The sequence below is a fragment of the Martes martes genome, assembly GCF_963455335.1.
Source record: "Martes martes genome assembly, chromosome: 3".
In the NCBI taxonomy this organism is placed as follows: domain Eukaryota; kingdom Metazoa; phylum Chordata; class Mammalia; order Carnivora; family Mustelidae; genus Martes; species Martes martes.
In genome coordinates, this window is record NC_137890.1 from 101,909,302 (window position 1) to 101,933,446 (window position 24,145).

Here is a 24,145-nt window from a genome sequence, read left to right on the forward strand (position 1 = left end):
TCTTTAACCAATTTTGAATTGATTTGTGTACATGGTACAAAGTAGGGGGTCCAGTTTTCCCATCACCATTTATTGAGGAGACTATCCTTTTTCAATTTTATATTCTTGGCTCGTTTGTGAATATCAGTTGACTCTCTCTAAAATGAATTTAATAAGGGGGGGGTGCACCTGGGTGCTTCAGTTGGTTAAGTAGCCGACTCTTGGTTTTGGCTCAGGTTTGTGAGATCCAGCCTGGTATTGAGCTTCACGATCAGCAGGGAGTCTGCTTGAGGATACGGTCTCTCTGCCCTTCCCCTTGTACTCTGTCTCTAAAATAAAATAAATAAATCTTAAAAAAAAAAAATCAGTTGACATAGTTTTATTTTTGGGCCCTCTATGCTCTTCTATTGATCTATGGATTTGTTTTTATAGCAATACCATAATGTTTTGATTACTACAGCTTTGTAATATAGTTGGAATCTGGAAGCCTGATTCCTCCAATTTTGGTTCTTTTTTCTCAAGATTGCTTTGCTATTTTTAGTTTTGTGGTTCCAAACAAATTTTAAAGAAAAATTTTTTTTCTATTTCTATGAAAGATGCTGCTGGAATATTGATAGGGATTACACTGCATCTATAGATTTCTTTGGGTAGTATGGACTTTCTCATAATATAAATTTTTCCCACCCATGAATATGGAGTATCTTTCCATTTGTGTCTTTTTCAGTTTTTTTTTTTTTTTCATTAAACTCTGGTAGTTTCAGTGTACATATCTTTTACCTCCTTAGTTAAATGTATTCCTAAGTATTTTATTCTTTTTGATGCTCTTAAGGCATTTTTATTTGGTTAGTATTTTAAAATTGGCACATGGGTCATTTCGTCTTAAACCATCATTCATTTATTACATCTGAGAACACTGTTTCTAGAACTGCCACCTTAGTTTAATCTAAAGAGGTAACTTCTTGGGGCGCCTGTGTGGTTCAGTGGGTTAAACCTCAGCCTTCAGCTCAGGTCATGGTCTCAGGGTCCTGGGATCAAGCCCTGCATCGGGCTGTCTGCTTGGCAGGGAGCCTGCTTCCCCCTCTCTCTGACTGCCTCTCTGCCTACTTGTTATCTCTCTTTCTATGTCAAATAAATAAATAAAATCTTAAAAAAAAAAAAAAAAGAGGTAACTTCCATTGATACCTGACCTACTTAGACCTAAGTCTCACTTGCAAACACCCCATGCTGGAGGAAAAACAGTCTGCCGGTTTCTCAGCTCTCAGCCGTGAAGAATCCTAGGTTACCCTGGCAATGAGGCAGAAAACTGCAAAGAGCCTGACCAGCAAAGCAGAAAGGAGGAGAAAGAAAGCCCAACCTAATTTATAAAATAAACACCACTATTTGCTCTCATACAATAAAAGTTACAAACCTTAACAACTCTAAAAGGATAATTCATGATTGGATAATCTTTCTTTAAAAACAAGACCTCTACATCGTAAAACATCAGCTACTAATGAAGACTGTAAAGTGCTCAAATAAAAAATAAAATTTACATCCAAAAAGTATTTACAAACAGGCCTTTCATGAATGTAATTCTTCCTTGGGCCTGTATTTTGTGTAGTTCTAACTCTTATCTCGCATGAATTTCACATTTTGCAGGACTGTACCCTGGTTTTGTCTTATTGTCATGCTTTTATTTTTGAATATCAATGATACATTAGTATTATCACTGTCTTTTTGAAACCTATATCTCTATCTGCTCATGCTTTAGTATAAAGTGTTTTATTGTCCTCACTCTTTTTAAAAGAGGTACCAGTAAAAATACACTTTTAATAAGACTGGGATTTTAAAAACAAAGTAATAGCCAGGAGATAAAGGGCACGTGGACATTGAGCCTAGTTTTATGCATTAAAATTAACTAACTGACAAATGAAGTTCAAGTGACATTTTATGTTTTCAGTTTCTAAACAGTTTTAACAATCACTAGGTTTAACAAATCTAGAACCCTGAATTGTCTACCAACACCATAGGTCCAATTAGCTTATTTTCAGAAGCATCTTTTCAATAAAGACAATCTGCTAAGAAATAAAACAAATAGGGCAACCTCAAAATGTGTGCCCAAAGCCCATTTTGGAGGCAGTCAGTAAGAGTCTCTCTCGCATACAAACCAGGGTGCTCATGCTTGCCCCCGAATTCCTGGATGATTTGCCCCCGAAATTTCCCTTGCAGTTTTCCAGTGTTCTGAATCTACACGCAGCAGTTCATAACCAATACTAATCCAGCAGCATTTTCCCAATAATTGAGGGTATATTTTTCAAATACAATCTATGCATAATACCATGATTAAAGTACTGCAGGGGGAAATGAAGGCTCAACAAAACCTTACTGGAACATAATTGAGAGCCTGCCTGAAATCATGAAGATCACAGAAATATTTAGTATTGTATCTCAGTTTGTGTTAAGTACTTTCAAAAGGTATTGGACACTAAAAGCATATAATATGAAAGGGAAAGTTGAATTCTTGATTTTTTGCTCTAAAAATGTTCACTCTTCACATGAGAAACACGAAAAAAATGTGTTCGGTTCCTCCACATGTAAACCATTTGTCATCCATTCAACAATTTTTATACTTCACTTCTTCACCAAAAATCTTGTGATGTCTGATCCATGCTTTGATGCTAGAGATTGTCTTCTCCCCTGGCTTCTTTCCTTAGCTTGTCTGGCAGTTCTCTAAAAGTTAAAAAATATAAATGGTACACCTGTTAGGAAAAGAGTACTGGTTTCAGAATCTCAAAAACTTTTTTATTTAATTAGTCTGGAAAAATCTACATTACCACCATGCCCAGTTCCAGTGCTTTGCCCTCAGATGGCACACCACGCCACAAGAAGAGGACCCCAGTAGCTCTAGTAAATGCCCCAAGGTCCTAGGTTCACTTAGGACCAGATGCTTTGGAGAATGACTTACTCCCCAGTGAGACTGTGAATCCCTCATTTGAAGACTACAGGAGGCGCCGATTCTCCTCATCTAAGTAAGGGTGTACATAAGGCGTCTTGTGATTTCTCCTAGTGTGGTGCATGTAAGGCCTACTGGCTTCCCATTCTGGGGGCTCAGAAGCCACTCCCAAGCCAATGCAGAAAAACAAAGTGAGGTAGATCAAAACCGGATTCTTCTGCTATTTCCACAAATAAAATTTCTCATGAGAATCTAAAAATGATTACAGAAGGGGTGGATTTTCTTTTTGCTACATAGTAATTCTCTTAATAGGTCTTGCATGTGCCAATAATTTTCACAGCTGAGAAATCAGATGACATTTTTCCCAGCTGAAGTTCAGGTATGTGAAGTTATCCAGGTGGCAGGTGTGGGGAGAGAAAGGGTTAAACTAAAAGCAAAAACCCTACTTACATTACAAGATCCATTTTATGTAACAACTGTATTTGTGAAGAAACTGAGAAACCTAAAATATTTAAAGCTAAAAGCGCTTATACAGTATGAACAATGGCAAAGGATCTAAACAGTTTTCAAAAGTGTCAATACCACTGATTAGCATTTTTAGAACCCTCAGTATCTTTGGTAAACAAAATAGTGGCAGGCCCTTCTTCCGCCCTCGCATGAGCACTGATGAGCTCGCTCAGTTCAATGGGCACTCTCGTGCCCCAACAGGGTCGGGAGACAGGAGGAGAACACAGTCCTTTGGGAAACTGCTTGGAGTTAAATTCCTACGGTCAAACCCTTCACTCTGTGGTTTTACATGTGAGGATCTAAAGGAACAACCTCAAAACAGAAAGAACCGTGTGTAAACAGGAGATATAAACCACTACAATGTTCATCAGTCTGGGAATGGCTAAATAAATTATAGCAGACATATACTCAATAGAATAATGTGTAGCCATTTTGGATGATAAACATAAATGCTTATTATGGGAACATGGGAAAATGCTTAAATTCTGTCACAATTAGAAAAACAGTTAGATGCAAAGTGCATATTGAATGTGTGCTTCTTTCTAAGAAAATTTTAATCAGCAGATCCTTTTGCTAGATGGCCTGTTAAAAATCCATGCTACTTGGTAAATAATAGTTGGTAAATAATACTGTCATATTTTCCCCTGTGGTTTTAAGCAACAAGTAATAGCTCAAAAAGGTGCCAAGGTTAACAAGTTTTGCACTTCGATCAAGAGTGTAATGTCTGCATGTTGAACTGAGGGGGTCCTGGAAAGAATTTATTAATGTTCTCTGACATGTCAGGATAGCCTTAGCTGCAAGCATAAACACACATCACTGCCTCAGTTCACCAGTCTGCTGGGTTGATGGTCTGGGTCACTTCCACACCATGCAAGTTATATTCATTTTCTTCTAGGTGGTGGTGACAATTTCCTGTCCTGGAATGAATTCAAAGGAAAGCAGCTTCTCTTCTGTCTGGGACTGGGAACTCATATCAGCCTTGAGAGGAAACTCAGGTGATGAAGGGAATAAAGCCATCTCAGAACCCAGACAAGGGATATGGCTTCATCCACTCAGCCTCCTACGCCTGTGTACACACTTTTCTTTGCTGTCCCAGGATGAAGCCACATGGGTCTGCATAGTGTCACTCACCTCCCTGTGACACACTGTGCACAGCGTCTGTAGGTTGTCCAGGGAGCACTGCCCTCCTCCACCAGACACGGGCTTGATGTGGTCCACCTGCCAGAAATGCCCTTCTCCTGGGCTTCTTATCATTTCATTAAGCTGCAGTAAGAACACAAGATCAGCACTTTTCAACATATGCTGTGGGAACTGGTGGTTTTGCCTTGTGCAATCATGTTTATACAGCAAAATCACAGCAAAAAATACATTAGGATGGCTTTTTATAGCTTTTATTGTGAATAGGAAAAAGCCTCTGGGTTAGCAATTTGAAAGCAATAAAATATGTTTCTGGAAAAGTTCTTTTTCCCTTACCTAACCCATTTTGAAAAAATTACAAGCAAGTATAAAGTACCAAGACTCCTGACAGATGGGGAAAAATTACTTGCTTCTGCACCTTTGAGCTAGTTTAGATAGTAAAGAAAACTGTGAAAAGAATAAGATCAGATTAGAAATTAAAAAAACTTCTGAATATTACTGAGTCAAATAATCTTTAATTATTGACCTAAAGTCACTTGTTATTATAAACAGTGAAAGTGGGACGCCTGGGTGGCTCGGTTGGTTGAGCGGCTGCCTTCGGCTCAGGTCATGATCCCGGCGTCCTGGGATCGAGTCCCACATCGGGCTCCTTGCTCCGCAGGGAGCCTGCTTCTCCCTCTGCCACTCTGTCTGCCTGTGCTCACTCTCTCTCTCTCTGACAAATAAATAAATAAAATCTTTAAAAAAAAAAAAAAAAAAAAAAAATAAACAGTGAAAGTTTAACAGCTGTCACCCGGAACCTTTATGCCATTCATCTGGGAACCTCCCCAGTTCCAATGGACTGGAACGAAGTTTCCACAACAGATCTCTCTCACTGGCCTATCTAGAATAAACAAAGTTGTCCACGTAAAGCAGCACTATTTAGGCCAGCTCACATATATGCACTTTATATTTTATCCGTGATGACCTACATTAAAATGGGATGTATTTTAACATCCTGCTCAAGGCAGTAAATCCAGCTCAGCATTGTAGTTCTTTCAATATGATAAAGATGAGCATGAAGCTTGTTTGTATTTGCATGGTCTTGGACAAGGCCGAAATTAAAATTGCTGCATGCTGCTGGCCAGGGGAACCTGTGTCATAGTTCTAACACACTTTGTCAGACACGTGGAGGCAGAGGGACCTGACCAGCAGTGCCCGGCCCGAGAGGAGCCCCAAGAGGCAGCAGGCTGGAGCAGTGAACTCTGTCCAGCTGAGGCCGGCCTTGTTAGAAGCAGTTACGTCATTTGCTTGTGCGTCAAGCAAATGACACCCCGTTCTTAGGAAAAGAATATCCATTTTGTCTGCTTTTTGTAATCATTTTTTTTGCTCACAACAATCTCTCCTTGGGTGGACTCTCTAATCCAGAGGTGCTTCTCCATTCCTTCTAGTAGTTCCCAGTCACATGGGGTCAGTCTTCAGCATCCTAAATTTAACTCTTAAAACAACCACTCCCTCTCCGGACTGGTCCTCCCCAATATGAGCTCTATGGTGCTCTCTAGCCTTGGAACACTTTTAATAGTATACTATGTAATAACTTCTGTTCCTGGACAGGCTGCTTTCAGGATGTCCTTGTGTTCTTTCATTGTGTGTCTTCTGGAAGACTGCTCTGAGGCAGCAGACAGTTATGCCGTCTGGCTGACACCCCTGGGATAGGTGAGTGTGTCCCTCACCAATTAGACTAAAGGATATTTCGGGAACTGTGGGTATCATGAAGGAAATAGTGTATTTCCCTAGCTCTCAAAGTCATGCTAATTCATCTTTGTAGAGATGTTTAATTAATTAATTCTGTCATAATTTGGTGATACTAGGCAAATAAAAATGTCTGATTTGACCAACTGGCAGAAATTTATCCATTACTTTAGTGGGGAGAGAATGGCTCAGGAGTGACTTTTAAAATTAAACATTTTTCTCTAGTTTGAAACTAAGAACCGATTAGATCACAACATTAGAAACCAGTTGAATTTTGGAAATAAAAGTGAAAACTGGTTATTGTTTTCTAAGAGTAATATTTTTTCCATAAATTGCTCTGCCAGAATTACATTTTACAGTGGGATGAACATAAATTTTTTCTTCTCATTGTAATGAACTATATTTTGGGGTTATCTTCCTCTTGTCATTCAATACTAACATCATGAAAAGTGGAATAGCCAGACCATAGGTACGTCTTCATGGAATGTATCATCTGTTAAGCTCTCTTCCCAAAATAATTTAATCAGAATCTAATTAAGCCACTATATAACTATTATTCCGGAATCAGGGGGATAGGGAAACATGTCAAATAATACCATGAGGATACAGGAAGACAAATCCATAATGTAGGAAATCCTACAGGCAAATGATTCAGTTTCTTGAATGGTCAATGGTATAGAAAAAGGAATGGGGTGATATTACAGATTATTATTGTAAGAAATATAATGAAGAAATGCAGTGTGTGGATCATATTGTGATCCTAATTTGAACAAAGTAACTGTAAAAAGATATTTTGAGACAATCTGGGAAACCAAGCCTGGGGTTACTAAGTAATCATCATTGTTTTGGGTATGATAATGGGTATTGGGGTATAGGATTATATTTTAAAAAGAGACAAAAAGAAAGAAGGAGGGTGGAAGGAAGTCTCTGTGAGAGGTACATAATGGAAGTATTTAAAGAGGAAATGAGGGGCACCTGGATGGCTCAGTTGGTAGAGCATACAACTCGATCTCAGGGTCTTGAGTTCAAGTGCCTCAATGGATGTAGAGATTATTTAAAAAAAAAAAAAAAAGGAAATGTTGTCTGGAATTTGCTTTAAAATAATCCCAGGAGAAAAAACGACTGAGGTGAGGGACGAATGAAAATGAAGGCAAAATGCTGATAACTGTTCAAGTTAGGTGATGGGTCTGTGGGTTGATTTTTCTATTTTTGTATGTATATTTCAAAAACTGCCATATTAAAAAGTTAAAAAAGTTGATTCAATATTCATCACTCAGTACAATGCAGACTTCTGTCACATAATTATAATTTACCTGTTCCAGTGGGAGCTTTGAGATCCAGGTAATATCCAGAAGATTCTTCCTCTGGCTTTTGGGGGCATCTCTCAGACGTAAAAAGAGTTCTTGTGCATTCAGATTACATAGCTGACACACACCGTGTTCAATTTCAAATACTTTGGCTCGCAGGTAATTGTTATTAGATCGAATCCAAAACTCTTCCTGACATTTCAGAGAGCAAAACCGTGAATCCCAAGCGTTCACTTTACACTCTTGCTTAGTTTGGCAAGTGGGTTGCTGACAGCGAAGGCAAAGTGGATTTCCTTCATTATCCACAGCTTGCACATAGCCTTTGGATATAGAAGGCTTCCCAGTGAGAACAGCTTGGGCTACGCAGGGATTTAGAAATGGGACACATACTCCATCAAGGAACTTTCTAGAATTGAGCAAAACATGCAATAAGTACCTAATGAGCACTTAATACCAAAGAGCCACTACTTCAAATAATGAACGGTCTTCAAAGGTTCTGTACTGATAAACAGTAAATGCAGGACCCACAGATTCTGCGATTCAGTGTGGAAACAATAGAGACTCAGCACTCGATGCTCCGGCAACAACAGAGAGTTAGCACTCGATGCTCCATGCCAAGTAAAGGAAAGAATGGGGGTGTTACAAAATTCATTTGAATACAAACATGCTGCCTCTCTTGGGAATTTAGATATCTTCAAGTTAAACAATCAGACTTGGAAATACCTGGGGAAGCTGGCAAATGAGAAGTTAGAAAATTCTTTTTCAGGCTGAGAAAGGACAGACTAATGTGAAACGCCACCCGAAGCTGGGGCTCCTATGCTCTGCGTGTGTTGGACCACACACCGCAGCAGGACAGAGAGGTCATCTACTAAGGCTTCCATGACACCATGTGGCAGCCCCTGCTGGCTTACAGCGGACAGTCACACCCACAGAGTGACAGAGCCAAGGTGCTAACAGTGTTTTTAGGAATTGGAATGAAAGACTTGCTAAGTATGTGCCTCCTACAGGTAAATCCAGATTTGACTGAATTAAAATAAGAAATGAAACATGACAGGACATGCACTCAATTTGTTAAAAGGAAAAGGCACATTCCTCAATTATGTTGAGAGGTCCTACATGGAATTACCACAACTGCTTGCCTATTTTCCGTGGCTGTTTGTTAGAAGCGTTAAAAGAAAAAGCTTCTTGTGATAGAAAGAGCTCATGCCTGGGAACATCTAGTGTCTTTGGGTGGGTCACTTGGTCTACCTGGTCTCAGGGTCCTTCTGATGTCTAAGGTGAGGACATCCTACTCCTCACAGGGTTACTAGGAGGATGGAGGAGTGACCATACCGTGAAAGCTCTTTCTAACCTGTAAGTGGCCACATCAAGGTCAAGCATGATCGCAAACATGAATACAGAACTCTAAAGGAGGACACATAGTACTATGGTCCTCCTCATAAATGAAACCTTACTGTGTAGGAAGTTCCTGTGGCCCAGACTCCTTTGTGATCAGACGGACATGGCCCCCATCCTTCTTCACCTTGTCCAATGAGGCTACAGCAACATCTTCTTTGGTGATGTATCTAAAACAATTACATGTTAAGTAGATTTCCTCTCTTCTAAGTTTTTCTATTTCATGCTCCTATTCCTCCTTGTAAAAGCAGAGGAGAAAAGGCAAGACAGGAATCTTCATGGTGCTAATTACCAATATTAGGGAATATTTCCTGCCTTTCCATTGGCTTCCATGTGTGGGAAACACATTTCTGTTCCAAAGTGGTTTTTTCAAGATTTATTTTTCTAAGTCTTTCAAGAGTCATTCAGTATCCTCTGGACCAGTTTTCACTTAGGGGACAAGAGGAGTGGGTGTAGGAATAAGAAACAACCAAATCCATGCACAACTAACTGACAGCTGTGAGTAAATAGCTTGCCACGCTGTGTGGAGAATCTCTCACTGCATGTGCCTCCCTCTTGGCCTTTTCGTCCAAGTTCCTTCAGCCACCTTGATCAGTTACAACAGGGTATCAGCGTACTGGGGAAAAGTGATTCTCTTTTTAGTTAACCAGGTTTCATCACATCTTCTATATTCCTAAGGCTGTTTCCATTATTATCAGCCATACAGGGTTTATGGAATCTTCCACTGAAATAAAGCTACTCTTGATGTGGGATTCAGAACCTTATTACACAACACTATTGATACCACACAATGGTTTAGGGACTGGAAGTAAAGAGGAAAGTTATTCCAATTAAAGGTGACGGGGGAATTTAAGTAGGTAAAATGCAATTACCCAATTAATTTCTTCTAATTAGCATGGCCCACTTTCTCTGGTAGTTTACACTTATTGTAATTTTTTTCCTTTTTAATTAGTTTAAACATGAATTTCTTCATATTTCCAAGTACTTCTTAATTTGGTATCTTGACAAAATTAAAGTTAAATCACAATGGAATTGTGTAATTGTAGGTAAGATCTTAGAAATTGGCTTTTCTGTTAAAGTAGATTTAATAATTAACAGATTTGGTTTTTATAAACTATTAATTTTTTGACTAGCTGATACATGCACATATTTCAAAAATCAAAAGATAGGCAGTAGTGTATGTATATGGTGAAGAGCAAGTTTACCATCCATTCCCATCCCTCCTCCAAAGTTATCTCTATGATCAGTTTTTAACACATCCTCTTAGAATGTTTTTCTGTGTATAGGTTTATACCTTTTATTTTCTTGGTATTTTTACTGACATATAACTTATACCATAAAATTTCCCATTTTAAAGTTTACATTTCAGGGCATTCTAGTTCATTTGCAAGGTTGTCCAGCTATCACCACTAATTCCAGAACATTTTCATCACCCCAGAAAGAAACCTGTATTCATTAGCAGTCACTCCTCATTATACTTTTTATTTTTAAAAGCAAATGGTAGCATAATAAACACACTAATCTCCACCTTGCTCTTTTTTACCTACACATCCATCTGAGAGGTCTTTCCAGATTAGTACACACGGGTTGCCCTGTTTTTTAATGATGACATGTTATTCCATTATTTCAATAAACCATATAATACGTTTAACCAGTTTCCTATTAATGGCCATTAGTTTGCTGTTCTAGTCTCTGCTATCTCAAATAGTGCTGTAATATCCCCATACTTATTTCTACACATTAAATACATGTAGAATAAATTTTCTGGAAGCAGAATTGCTGGGTCAAAGGTCTTGGGTGCTTTAAATTTGGACAGATTTTGACACATCGCTCTCTCCTTTGGGTTTGTACCAACCAATAGAGGGGCCTACCGGCAATGCAGGATAGGACCTGTTTCCTCACACTTAAACTAGCACAAGATATGTCAGTTAAAAGCATCTTTGCTAATGGTGATACATATCTCCTTATAGCTTTAAATCTGCATTTCTCCTGGGAAGAGTGACCCTCTTTTCATATATTTGCATTTCTACTGGTGTGTTATTCTGAAAGCAAAAGAAAAAAAGAATCACAGTGAATTCTCTAGCTTGCCCTTTTGGTTCCTAAATTTCTCATATCCTCTCATCCCCCAATTCTTCAACCATTTCATTCGCTCTACAAAAGCACTTCACTAAAGTATTTCAGTGGATTCTAATGAACTCAAACACTTCCTGGCTTTGAGGGGCAAGGGGATATTAAGCCTTGCCTCAGGTATTATTCAGTGTTTAAAAGCTTCGAGACCTAATTCAGTAACTTTAAAAGATGCTGAGAAATCTATTCAGAGATTTAAGAGCTAAAAATAACCTTTCCTACAAGAGATTTAAGCACAAAATTCTGGAAACCACAAGAAAGAGATCAATCAACCCCAAAGTGGGAGGTTGGCATCTTCTCAAACATGGATGTGTTACCACCACTTAATTTTCCATTGAGGTTTGCTGGGAAGCTGATGTAAGTGTACCACGTCTCAAAAGGATTAGGGTAAGAATAGGGAAGGGAGAACATTGCCTACTGAAGTAATTCCTGGGTGGGCATGGCAGTATTAGATGGCAAATTTTAGAGAAGAGAAGAGTGTGTTGGAAAGTGGCCACAACAGTGAAAACAGTGCTGGGCTCTAGGATGCTGACCTGCTTTGGGGGTCAAAAGAAATCGCTGGCATCCTAAACCTAACAGGGCTCCAAGGAAAGCAGGCCTGCCTTTGACAAATGGGAACTCAGCAACTGGAACAAGAGCTGGTGACCTTGGCTTCCATTCACATTTAAGACGGAGCTACTCAAAGCTAACTGCAAAATCTGAGCTTAGAAGGGTTCCGTGCGCGAACTGGTGTGTATCACTGCAGGATAATCTGGCTCGAGATCTAGCCACTGCTTAAAATTAGTATCTGTGTGTCTTTATTCTAAGGCCATTCCATTTTTTCAGAGAATCATCCTCTAATTTTCTGCTCAGAAGTAAAATGTGTGTAGTACCCTGGAAATGAAGAAAGGGGCCTGGTGAGTGCTGGTTTTCAATAGAACACCTCTTCCTTTATCTCCACTAAGCCTGATGTTTCCAAGGCTGGTGCTTCCCTGGTTCAGTTTCAACAGAAAGTAAACTGGTAGGACAGTGGGAGGGCGAGGTATCCAGTGTCTACCTGCTCCTCATACAGACTTCCAATCAGGGCTGTTGCGCAGCCCAATCTCTCAGACCTGCTTTAAGAGAGACACAGTTACACCAAGTCACGGGACCTGCTGGGGTTGTCCAGCAAGAACCAGCATGCTTCCCCAAAGCACACCCCTCTGCAGGCACATAGTTTTGTTTTCGTGGCTCTGCTAAGTCCACTTCCCTGGAGCCTTCCCTCTCTCTCCCTTTTTCTCATCAGTCACTGAGGTCTCCAGATCTACCTCTTGGCACCACTCCTCATCCTCTTTCCTCCATTCCCATCGCTCCTAATGTCTCTTAACTTATGTGGGAGGCAGTATCTTAACCATCTCTCCCTAGGACTCCTCCTGTCTCTCGTATTCAGGCAAGCACTCATCTAGGTCCTGTGGTAAAGGGACTTTGTAGATATAATTCGGGTTACTAATCAGCTGACCTTAAGAAAGGGAGCAGTTCCAAGCATGAGAAGGATTTGACACACCATTGCTGGCCCAGGGATGTAGGAACTCCTGTGTGAGAACTAGAAAAAAGCCTCTAGAAGCTAAGGGCAAGCCCCACTCTGACAGCCAGCAAGAAAACCCAACTCCTACAATCACAAGGAACTGAATTCTGTCAACGACCTGACTGAGTGTGGAAATGGACTCCAGACTCTCAGGGAGAGTCCAACCCGCTGACACCTTGAATTCAACCTTAGAAAATCCAGAGCAGAGAAACCAGTAGAGCCAGCTCAGGCCTCTAACATACAGAACTGTGAGAGAATACATTTCTGTTGCTTTGAGCTGCTAAGTTTGTGGTGATGTGTTATGTAAGGCAGTAAAAGAAAGCCAATGCAGCCTGCTTCCTTACTTCAGGTCCTCCCTTTTGATCTCATTTCGCAACTGCTGGTAGGGCAAGCTCTGGAAAACACAAGTCCGACTGATGACTCTGCTGCTTGACACAGGTCTTAGCTTTCATATAGCATCTCCATAAAGTTTGATAGGTAATGCCGTGTGCCTGACTTGGGTTTGCATTGGTTTCACAACTTCTGCTTTTACACTTGCTCAGCCAGCTTTCTTGCGTGGTTCTCTAAGTGTTCGACCATGTCTGATGGGGAAGCAACAAGCCTAGCAATGGCTGGAGTGGGCTGTAAATTTAGTTAAGAAGGAAATTAAGGTCATGCAAAGAGAAGACCAATACTGCAACTAAGACGGTGGTAATGACAATGAGAAAATGTAGGGAACAGGAAGAAGAATCGAGAGGAACAGCATATAGGCAGGCATCATGCTTTTTGTTACACACAGGTGGGTATCTGTGTAGGGGTGTGTGTGTGCATGTGTGTATGTGTACATGTATCAACACACACATATATTTTAAATGTCTTTTTTATATAAAGTAGTAAGCATTCATGGAAAATATTTAAGCACTATGGAAGAGTTTAGGTGAGTCCCAAACTGGCAGCTTGTAGACAAATCCAACCAGTCAAAGAGCTTTAATTGATTCATATAGTATTTTACTTTTAACCTGAATTTGAATGACTTCAGATGGGTTAGGCGTTTCCCAATTTGTCATACTTCTCCCCCCTACCTCAACCTTTTCTGGTTTTACACTTGATCTCATGTGTTCATTTATGGTTCCTGCTTTGCTTTTAGTCAAAGGAGTTTGCGATCCAGGCCTAAAGTATACAGTCCCTACTATCTCCAGGACTTCTCTATTATATGGTCTATAGCAAGACCCCTCATTAGGGGCACTATCGACATTCTGAAACAGATAATTGCTTGGGAGTGCAGTTCTGTTCACTGTAGGATTTTCAGCAGTATCCCAGGCCTCTAGCCACTACATGTTCCCCAGTTGTAGCCCCTAAATATAAGAAACTAAAATGTCTCCTAACATTGCCACCCTGGGGGAGTCAAAGTGCCCTCAGCTGAGAGCTACTGTTTTAAAGAAACCTCTAGTAAGAGTTTCTAGGGTACCCTTCTAGATACTTTCTGTGTCATAACAGCAATTACATATATCTGTATCTCCATCCTTTTTTTTACACTTATTTTTACTCTTAATAATGTATCACAAGTATCGTTCCTTCTTCTCACATATGAATATACCATATGCCACATTTTGCAACAGCTGAAGGGATCTGTCACTGTATAGGGATACGAGCTGGATGATCAGCCTCATCTTCTCACGTATCATTGATGGATGCTTTTTACCCGTGTGCATGGACAAGGCTAGAGACTGTAAACTGGTTGGGTGAAGACACATGACTCGTGTGTACAGACAGCAAGAGTGACAGGAGCTTGTTCTGCCACGTGGCTGTTCAGTTTGGCACTTTGGGATCTCTTCCCACGCAGGAGCTGGGCAACAGAACAGAGGACTGTGCATCGCTGCTTCCTGCTGAGGGGAGAGTCTACAGAGAAGGGGGCCTGAGGTCCCGCAGCATATGCCTGAGCAGGGCAGAGATGACTGTGTAGCCAAGAAAGGAAAGTAAGTGTACAGGGATTAGGAAAAAACCTATAATGATTAAGGTAAAACACAGACAGGACACACTTGATCTTTTGCTTCTGGCATGAGACTAGTTCCCTGCTACCCTCTGGGTGCTGGTGTGACAAGCAGAACTGGTCCCCTGCTGCATGGCACCCAGATTCACGCTACAGGAGCACAGGGCGGTGGCTCTTCTAACAGGGACGTGTCTTCCTGTCGGTGAACTGTGTCCCAGCTTTGGCAGGTCACAGGTCACACCGTCTGTCACTCTGGCCTCTCTCCTGATAAGTGGGGACTCATGGTAACCAAGACCCAGAAAACCTGATCTTTCCAGCAGATCTGATCAAATTCACAAAATATCTAATTATGGTGCTATAAAACAAGCTGTTATTTTATGTATGATTTTCTCTTAATTCATCAGGATTTCATTAGCGATGACATAAAACGTCTCAGACCGCACCCCCCAACCCTGTGCCATGCCCCGGGCAGAAATAACCATGACAAATAATGAATTACAGAATAAAAAAGAGAGACAATGCATACCTTTTTGTACTATTTTGTTTGGTTTGTTGCTTTATGATCTCTTCCAAAGCAAGAAGTGGGCTACAGAAGAGCTGCCCGCTTTTCCTGATAATCTTTTGCTTCATGGCAGTTAGACTACTCCATTCTCGAACAAACCTCAAAATCTGGCAGAACATGAGATAATGAAAAGAGTTACCAGTGCACCAAGCATCTCCCTTTGAAAGTAAAGCCCCTTATCCCATCAGAAAACTGCTGTTTTATTATATCCCCAAATAGGTTTCCAAATGCCACAATTTCAGGCTTTCTTTAGTTTGATGCATCTTCACATCTATTGTGAAATACCTGTGGCCAGTTCTGTAGAGGTCTCTTTCAACGCAAAGACTCTCAAAAGGTGCATTTCAGGACACCCAGCATATGTCCTTAACACACATGGGGACCAATGGCAACAATGTGCTCAGCGAGACGGAAAGAGGCCCGGCTGTCAGAAGCACAAAGCCAGCAGGGCCCCAGGCAAAAGTGGTCTTGGGGAGAGCGGGTCTTACAGCAGCGGCGGGCTTCAGCGCCACATCTGAGAACTGCTTTGTCCGACTACCTGACTTCTCACAGGAAGACAGCCAGCAATACATCTGGGACATTTTTACCAGCGTTGCTCTTATTATTAGTCAATTGTACGTAACTGGCTATTTTCTGGGAATCTGAGAATCAGGATTCAATGATATCAGAGAAAATAGCTCACTGCTACCTCTTCCTTGACGGGTGCAACTGAGCCACGGGCAATGTTTGCTTTCCACTTCAAGAAACGTAATCACTATTTTCTCATAAAAAGTGGTACTCTGCATGCTGCCAGCCCCACATGCACTGGCCCTTCTTAGCAGTGAGGATCAATCTGCCACAGTTAGGCTTAAGGCCTCCCAAGCAAGTCGTTGGCCTACGGCTGTGGGCTGGTGCTTCTGAGGGTGCCAGGGTCCCCTGGCATGGCATCGTCCCTGCTTTCAGAATTTGTCATTGATAGAATTTAACTGTCAGAGATAAAATGAGATTGTGTCAGATACAAATATCACAGTTGCTAATCCTGTGAAAGAAATTAAACGATGTGAGGATAATTCTATCCACAGAAACAGCAACCCTAGGTGTGATCACTCACCAAGGAAACAGATCTCACATTTATTCTCAGCACCAAGGTAAATCACAGGCAGCGCCTGCACTGATGAAAATGCGACCAGTGATTTGACTCTGCACCAGGCCAGGAGGTAACTTTGCTTTTCTTAAACTCAAAATGGTCTTAAATTACTCAACAGATTTTAACTTAAAACAAATGCATTGGACTAGTCTTACCAAGGAGCGATTCTGTTTCAGCCGAAAGGTTGCAGGCAAGTCTTCCCAAAGGTCTAATTTTATATCCAAAGGAATGAAGTTACAGTTCATCTGGTTTCCATCCTGATTATAGATTAGGAAGGCATTATTAATCCAACCGGTCTGTAGGCCCTACTAATTATTTTAAAAGTAAAGAATTATATTCCCGCACAATATTCCCAGTCTCCTAACAGATAAATGAAGGTAGCACATTGTAACAAGGTTCTACCCACACAGCTGCCCTGCACAGATGCTGGGCGAAGGGAGGGGACAGGCTCCCCAGACCCTCTGAATGCTCCACTGCTCTCCCTCTTAAGGGTAACAGTACCACGTAGAGGGCTGTAGTTAAACATGAGGTTTAAATATGGGTATTTCTTTTATAAAGGGGAAGAAAAACCTCTGCATATGAAAACCTATTGCATCAACAAAAGCTGAACCCATACTGGAATTCCCTCAGCTCAAAAGAAAGAGCTTCCACAATCACTTTGGAAAAAACACACGAAAAGCACTTAACATATTGATTCAAAGATTAGACATGTAATGGTTACTCTAAACTCTGAATCAGAGTTGGGATTCTGGCTAACATGAATAGCTCTTTGGAGGGATACTGTTACTACAACATAGGATGCTAAACAGCTGTTACTGATCTTCCTTTTAAGGGGTTTTTATCCCAATTCCTACTTCGGATTTACCTCAGCTCAGTTTATAGCTGTGAATAGACCTGTGCGTGTATCCTTTGCTTAGTGTCTCATGTTTAGAAGATTGAGTAACATTTTACGGTAAAGGGACACGCAAGTATTTAGCTTATTCATAAAAATGCACCTGAGACTATTAAAAGAGAGATGTCAAGAAGGTGAGGGGGCCCATGAGACACAGGCCGGGTGCTGGAACTAGAAGATGGGCCAGCGAAGCTGTCACACCAGGACTTTGCGGTTTCTCTCCTCCCTCCACCCGAAGGGTGGAACTTTGATCGAATGTAGAAACATTGATCAGATGACCCAGGATGCAGAGCTTTCACTGTACGGAACAGAAAGTGTAAGAAGTTTAAGGGCTTCTGAATTCTGTGTTGTACTCTGCCTGGTGTCTGCCTTTTGGTTTCTTGAAGTTCAGTCCCCTCTGAGGACCAGCTCTCTGTTATTCTCACATGGCAGTCTGAGAACCATGGCCTGGAGCTCTCCCCACACTGGAGGTAAGGGTGCCTCAGGCACTCAGACCTGCCCCTCGAGGAGCTGAGGAGGCCTTGGGGACGGGGGTCCAAGCCTTAAAGAGAAGCATCATTCACTGCCTGGCTTCGTTCTCGGTGTCTCTCTCTTGGCTGTGGTCCCACGAGAGAAGCAGCGTGGGGCTTCTGGCATTCACGATCATAGTCATCTCCTAATCTTCTAGCAATCCCTTCTAATTATTAATTGGCAATGGAGATTATAACATGACCTGCCATCTATCTATATTTCTATTTGGTTTAGTGTAAAACCTGTAATCTAAGTTATCTTGAAAAAGGTGTTCTTTCAGTAGGCTGGCTCATGAAGGTATGAAGTTATAAATATTATATTATTAGTACCTATAAAGATTAGGAATTTGATACTGTAGACCAAACAGAAGTATTCATCATCTCAGCAAGTTTTTCCTCAAATACTCACACTAGGTTGCCTAGGCCAAAGATTCTCACAGGGCCCTGAGAACACTTCAGGGGATCCACAAAGGCAAAAGTGTTTTCATAATAACAGTAAGACAACATTTGCCCTTTTCACCCTCATCCTCTCACAGATGCACAGTGATTTTCCAGGGATAGACAGATATGAGAATCCCAATGTCTTCTAATAAAACTCTAGAGAAATTGCTAACTGTAAAACAAGGCAGGGGTGTCTGGGTGGCTCAGTTGGTTAAGCACCCAACTCTTGATTTCAGCTCAGGTCATGGTCTCAGGGTCCTGGGATCCAGGCCATGTCAAGCTCCTGCTGAGTGTGGAGCATGCTTGTCCCCTTCCCTCTGCTTCTCCCCATGCTCTCTCTCTGTCCCTCTAGAATAAATAAATTTTTTAAAAATCTTTAAAAAAATGTAAGACAGTGCCAACTCTCCTCACAGATATAACCCACAGGAACAAAAGCTCCTTGGGGTTCTCAACAAATTTTGAAAGTACAAAGAGCTTCTGAGACTAAAAAGTTTGAGCACCACTAACCTAGGCTATGGCATGCAACTGAGCAATCAAATTTTTAAAGCTTCCTAGAATGTATTCGACGTGGATGGGCAGAGTCAGGCTTCTGCAATGGTGCTGTGGCTGCTACAAATGATCCATGAAGGATCTAACTTTTTTTTGGAAGTAAGTTGACAAGATGTTACATAAGTTTCAGGTGTACGACATGGTGATTTGATAAGTCTATACATTACGCTGTGCTCACACAAGTGTAGCTGCCATCTGTCACCATACAACACTATCACAGTATCATTAACTGTACATCCTGTGCTGTCGCTTTCATCCCTGTGACTTACTCCATAATCGGAAGCCTGTAACTTTCAATCCCCTTCACCCATTTTGCTGCCTCCCCACCCTGTCCCCTCTGGCAACCACCAGTTTGTTCTTTGATTTGGGGTCTTTTTCTGCTTTGTTTGTTCATTTGTTTTGCTTTCTTAGATTCCACACAAAAGGGAAATCATGAGGTATTTTTCTTTCTCTGTCTGAGTTATTTCACTTATCATCACACCCTCCCTGTCCATCCATGTTGTTGCAAGTGGAAAGATCTTGTTCTTTTTTTACAGCTGCATAATATGCCATTGTGTAGGTGTGTGTGTGTGACAACTAGAGCTCTTACTGAGAGTTCCTTATGGCTAGCCACAGTGCTAAGCGATTTACAGGAATTTGTTCATGTTACCCTTGCCTTGCAACAACTTCTCTCCACATTTTCCGGTTGAGGAAACCGCTGCACAAAGTAGTTTAAGGAATAGGTTCAAGATTCCACACTCGGTAACAGATGTGAATTGAGGCAGTTTGGCCCTGAAGTCTGTGCTCTTAACTACTATATGCTGTTTCTCCTCTCATTGTCTTTAGATTTAACAAAGGAATTTTAGAATTAGCTTAAGAAGAAAAAGAACCAGATACCTATCTCATTGTTAATGAAATTAAATATTTCCACTGAAACATGAAAAAAAAGAAGTCTTTTGTATGTTTCAAGTACAGAATCTGCATAATGCTTACCTTAGTATAGAGGTGAATCCGGTCCGTATTCTTACTTGCACAGAACATTAAGGTTTCATACACTGGCAAGTTGTCTGAACTCTTCAACTGTTCTAATTAAGAAGATAAAAAAGGACCTGAAGGATTACCTCTCCTCTAACCAAAATAGCTTATTTCAATTTTCTATGGGTTAGAATGATGAAAGAGCTATATAAAATGTATCACCATATTTGACAAAGAACACATGTCTGCACTTAAAATAAAACTGTGATGGCAGGCCACCTAAGACCACACTGGCTTATATAGAAACCAGTTGCTTTGCACTTTTGCTAATGACCCTACAAGAGAGAAATAAATTCAGAATTAGCTGAAAAGATATGAGTTAGGTATGAGAGAGAATTTCCTGCCACTAAGAGTTGTTAGTGGCTTAAAGGAGTCTAGAATCTGGGCTTCTCTGAGAGTGGTTTTAAGTTGGGACAGCAGGAGCACCATTTTGGTTACCAGCAGCAATCCAGCCTGTGAAAGGCCACTTAAATGCCAGATTCCCTACGACCTGATGCTCCACATTCACCAAAGGGGATATGTGGACAAGCTTTTTTTCTGATAATCTTATTTACCACTTGTTTGTCTCACTGACCAATATATATGGAGAGAGAGAGGGTTATCACAGTGGATCTAAATAATAATTATGGTTAACTCTTATCAAGTACTTACAATGTGCCAGGCACTTTTCTCAGTACATACATTAACAGCTCTCAGAAATAAGTAGTGCATTTTACAGAGGAGAAAACTGAGGCATATTAACTTGCCCAAGGTCACACCACCAGTAAGAGGACTTCAGACCAGTAATGTGGCTACAGAGCCTGTGCCCTTAACCTCTGCCACAGTTCCTAAATGACTTTCATCATTATCATTATTTTTTATTTTTTCTTCAGTGACCTTTTAATGTGTTCCCCTAGATCTAGAAGTCTATGATTTTTCACTCTACTTGGCAACCTTATCATATTTTAATTTTTCTAATCAAGCCACTGATCATTTTACAAGTTTGGGACTATTCCCATATTTCATAAGTTCAAAAATGTCAGTTTTTTCCATGCTTTAACATCTCGAAAATTGGCATGTTGTACAGCCAATAATCATGCCATTTTATAATCACTGTTGGCCAGGTGGCAGTTGTGAAGTGGTTGTCATTGCCTGAGCACACATGAGCTTAATCACAACTACAATACCATTGTACAATACTTCAATACCACACTTGAGTCAAATGTGTTGCTTGTTACTACATGAGTTGAATTTAATTACCTCTAAAATGTCTTCAAAATGTTTCACTATGATTTGGTATTGAAATAAAAAGTCAACATGCATATCAAAAAAATTTGCACATAAAGCAGGAGAGCATAAATTTGATATTAAAGAAGTAAATATGTATCATTGGAGGAATAATCAAAAATTTTTAATATTCTTGCAAAGGAATAACCAAGTGCTTCATGGAACCCAAGGAAAGGAGATCCCTGCAGACAGAGAAGCTCTCTCACATCTGGATCCTGAGGTGTGCAGAAGGGCTGCCTAGTACATGCCAAACACAACAAGTGAGGGCAGAAGGACTGCCGAATCCCCCAGGACAATAAAAGAACTATCAAAGCAACAGAGGGTAAGACCTGGTCTGGGATCTCATTCGGGAATTAAGTCATTTAATTTTTAGAGTTTCTTTCTTAATGTACATACAATAAGTGCATCATATAATCAGTCCGTCTTCAGATCTTTTGAAGAACCACAGTTAATGCATTAATATTTAAAGATTAGAAGTCATTCTCTGATAAAAAGCATTATAGGATTGATTCCAAATCAGTTGATATTCTAGGTAGTTAGCAGCTACATATTTCTCTTTCCATTGTTTTTATGAAGTATAATTTAATGGCTTGAAACTAGAGATGATGCATCTTGTGAAGACACAGCCATCCTTCCAGACCCTTAGAATTCCAGTTAGAACAAAACCAGAGTCCCTGCAAAGCACATGCCACTGCAGTTCTAGAAGAGTTTATGTGCACAGAATAAACATTTTCATATAGTGTGCCCCCTCTGTCATCCTTCTGTTTTTTTTTCCATGGAAATCCATGTTAGTGGGGAGAGGTGAATATATCACTTGTATGGAATTCTCAGCCCAGTGATCTGAAAAGTCAAAGAAAGGAAGAGAGGGCAGGTATGGGGAAAAAGATGGCGTTGTCTGGAGTGGATGAGACCAATGCAAATTTCACTGGCAGAACAGAATTTCTAAAGGTCTAGAGATTTTTGAAAAGTATGTTTAAGTAAACCTAGCATCTGCCTTCATCAAGGAACCAATTTCCAACTATCCAACCAGAATTTCCCTGCCACACATGAGGAGACTCATGGCCCATAAGTTGTTTGTTCTTAGTCAGATGTTCAGTCCAGTGAGCTACATGTTGTCCTACAACAAGGGCTTCATCAGCACTTGAAGGATTGTCAGAGCAGGAGGAAGGAAAGCCCCACCTGAGACTACACCATATACCTAAAGACTGTTAAAATTAACACATCTAAAAGAGGGTCTATTCCAAGATATTATTTGAGAAGACCTTGAGGCATTAGAGGGAAGGAAGGCTGAGGGAAAAAGAAAGGAGGATGCCCTCAGCTCAGAAATTCTTCAATGAACATTTCATTTTAAAACTATGAATCTAACTCTGAATTATATTAATAGCAACTGATTTAGAAGAAAAACTTTAACTGTCCCATCCCAACAGTTTTGGTGGTGTTATAATGAGAACATCAGTCTGTGGGTTACTATGGTCACTAACCGATAAACAAAGAAAATAACCCCGAAGTACTCATGAACTCCAGCTCTGGCCACACATAACAACAGTGATGTGTGACCTATGGGTGGGTATGCACCAACCATCACAGCTTGAAGTAATGGATGGAATCAACCAAAGAATAAATAAACCCAAACACTACATGTTTGGCTCCAAGTGCAGTCATGATTCCTATAGTCTTAAAATTATGCACCTTAAGAATGTTTTCTTAAAAAAACCCACCCCAGGCTCTCTGCTCTTCCCCGTTCGACAGACAGCCACATCTTCAGGTGCAGTGCCAGCCCTTGCCCGAGACATGATGGTGAAGGTCGGAGTGAACGGATTTGGCTGTATTGGGCGCCTGGTCACCAGGGCTGCTTTTAACTCTGGCAAAGTGGATATTGTTGCCATCAATGACCCTTACATTGATCTCAACTACATGGTCTACATGTTCCAGTATGATTCTACCCACGGCAAATTTCACAGCACAGTCAAGGCTGAGAATGGGAAACTTGTCATCAATGGGAAGTCCATCTCCATCTTCCAGGAGCGAGATCCCGCCAACATCAAATGGGGCGATGCTGGTGCTGAGTATGTTGTGGAGTCCACTGGGGCCAAGAGGGTCATCATCTCCACTCCTTCTGCTGACGCCCCCATGTTCGTGATGGGTGTGAACCATGAAAAGTATGACAACTCCCTCAAGATTGTCAGCAATGCCTCCTGTACCACCAACTGCTTGGCTCCTCTGGCCAAGGTCATCCATGACAACTTCGGCATCGTGGAGGGACTCATGACCACCGTCCATGCCATCACTGCCACCCAGAAGACTGTGGACGGCCCCTCTGGAAAGCTGTGGCGTGACGGCCGAGGGGCTGCCCAGAACATCATCCCTGCTTCCACGGGTGCGGCCAAGGCTGTAGGCAAGGTCATCCCTGAGCTGAATGGGAAGCTCACTGGCATGACCTTCCGTGTCCCCACCCCCAACGTGTCTGTCGTGGATCTGACCTGCCGCCTGGAGAAAGCTGCCAAATATGATGACATCAAGAAGGTGGTGAAGCAGGCATCAGAGGGCCCCCTCAAGGGCATCCTGGGGTACACTGAGGACCAGGTTGTCTCCTGCGACTTCAACAGTGACACCCAGTCCTCTACCTTTGATGCTGGGGCTGGCATTGCTCTCAATGGCCACTTTGTCAAGCTCATTTCCTGGTATGACAATGAATTTGGCTACAGCAACCAGGTGGTTGACCTTATGGTCCACATGGCCTCCAAGGAGTAAGAGCCCCCTGGACCACCAGCCCCAGCCAGAGCAAGAGGAAGAGAGAGGCCCTCAGCTGCTGGGGAATCCCTGCCCCAACTTATCCCCCAAAACACTGAGAATCTCCCAACCTCCACTATTTCCCAGACCCCCTGAAGAAGGGGAGGGGCTTGGGGAGCCCTACCTTGTCATGTACCATCAATAAAGTATACTGTACCCAGCCAAAAAAAAAACCCACCCCAAATCCTAAATTTAAACTAGGTCAATTAGTTGTAACCATTTAAAAGAAATTCGTGTGCAAACAATTAATGATCTGTTAAGTAGCTGTTAACATGCCAATCTTACTATTTTGTCCTAAAGAACCTCCCAAGTGTCAAAACCACACCCTCACTCCTGGATGGGCCCAACCTGCATGAGGCTGGGTGAGCAGCC

General features: G+C 41.3%; 2 protein-coding genes across 2 annotated transcripts in view; one reads left to right on the top strand and one right to left on the bottom strand.

The window, feature by feature from the left end:
• Positions 1 to 718: 718 nt before the first annotated feature.
• The window catches only part of ZRANB3 (zinc finger RANBP2-type containing 3), a 296,350-nt gene continuing 272,923 nt past the window's right edge, over positions 719 to 24,145 (bottom strand). The window contains exons 15-21 of the mRNA XM_080799794.1: positions 19,676 to 19,767; positions 16,468 to 16,569; positions 15,154 to 15,296; positions 9,048 to 9,158; positions 7,600 to 7,999; positions 4,550 to 4,681; positions 719 to 2,688 (exon numbers count right to left, since the gene is read on the bottom strand). Coding sequence (XP_080655920.1) covers positions 2,590 to 2,688; positions 4,550 to 4,681; positions 7,600 to 7,999; positions 9,048 to 9,158; positions 15,154 to 15,296; positions 16,468 to 16,569; positions 19,676 to 19,767 — 1,079 coding nt within the window. The 3' untranslated portion in view covers positions 719 to 2,589. The remainder of the gene's footprint in view (positions 2,689 to 4,549; positions 4,682 to 7,599; positions 8,000 to 9,047; positions 9,159 to 15,153; positions 15,297 to 16,467; positions 16,570 to 19,675; positions 19,768 to 24,145) is intronic.
• On the top strand, positions 14,481 to 23,936 carry LOC308340548 (glyceraldehyde-3-phosphate dehydrogenase-like). Its single transcript, XM_080799795.1, has 4 exons — positions 14,481 to 14,613; positions 16,248 to 16,382; positions 21,125 to 21,305; positions 22,733 to 23,936. Exons 3-4 carry the CDS (start codon positions 21,228 to 21,230, stop codon positions 23,732 to 23,734), a joined length of 1,080 nt encoding a protein of 359 aa, XP_080655921.1. The 5' UTR covers positions 14,481 to 14,613; positions 16,248 to 16,382; positions 21,125 to 21,227; the 3' UTR covers positions 23,735 to 23,936.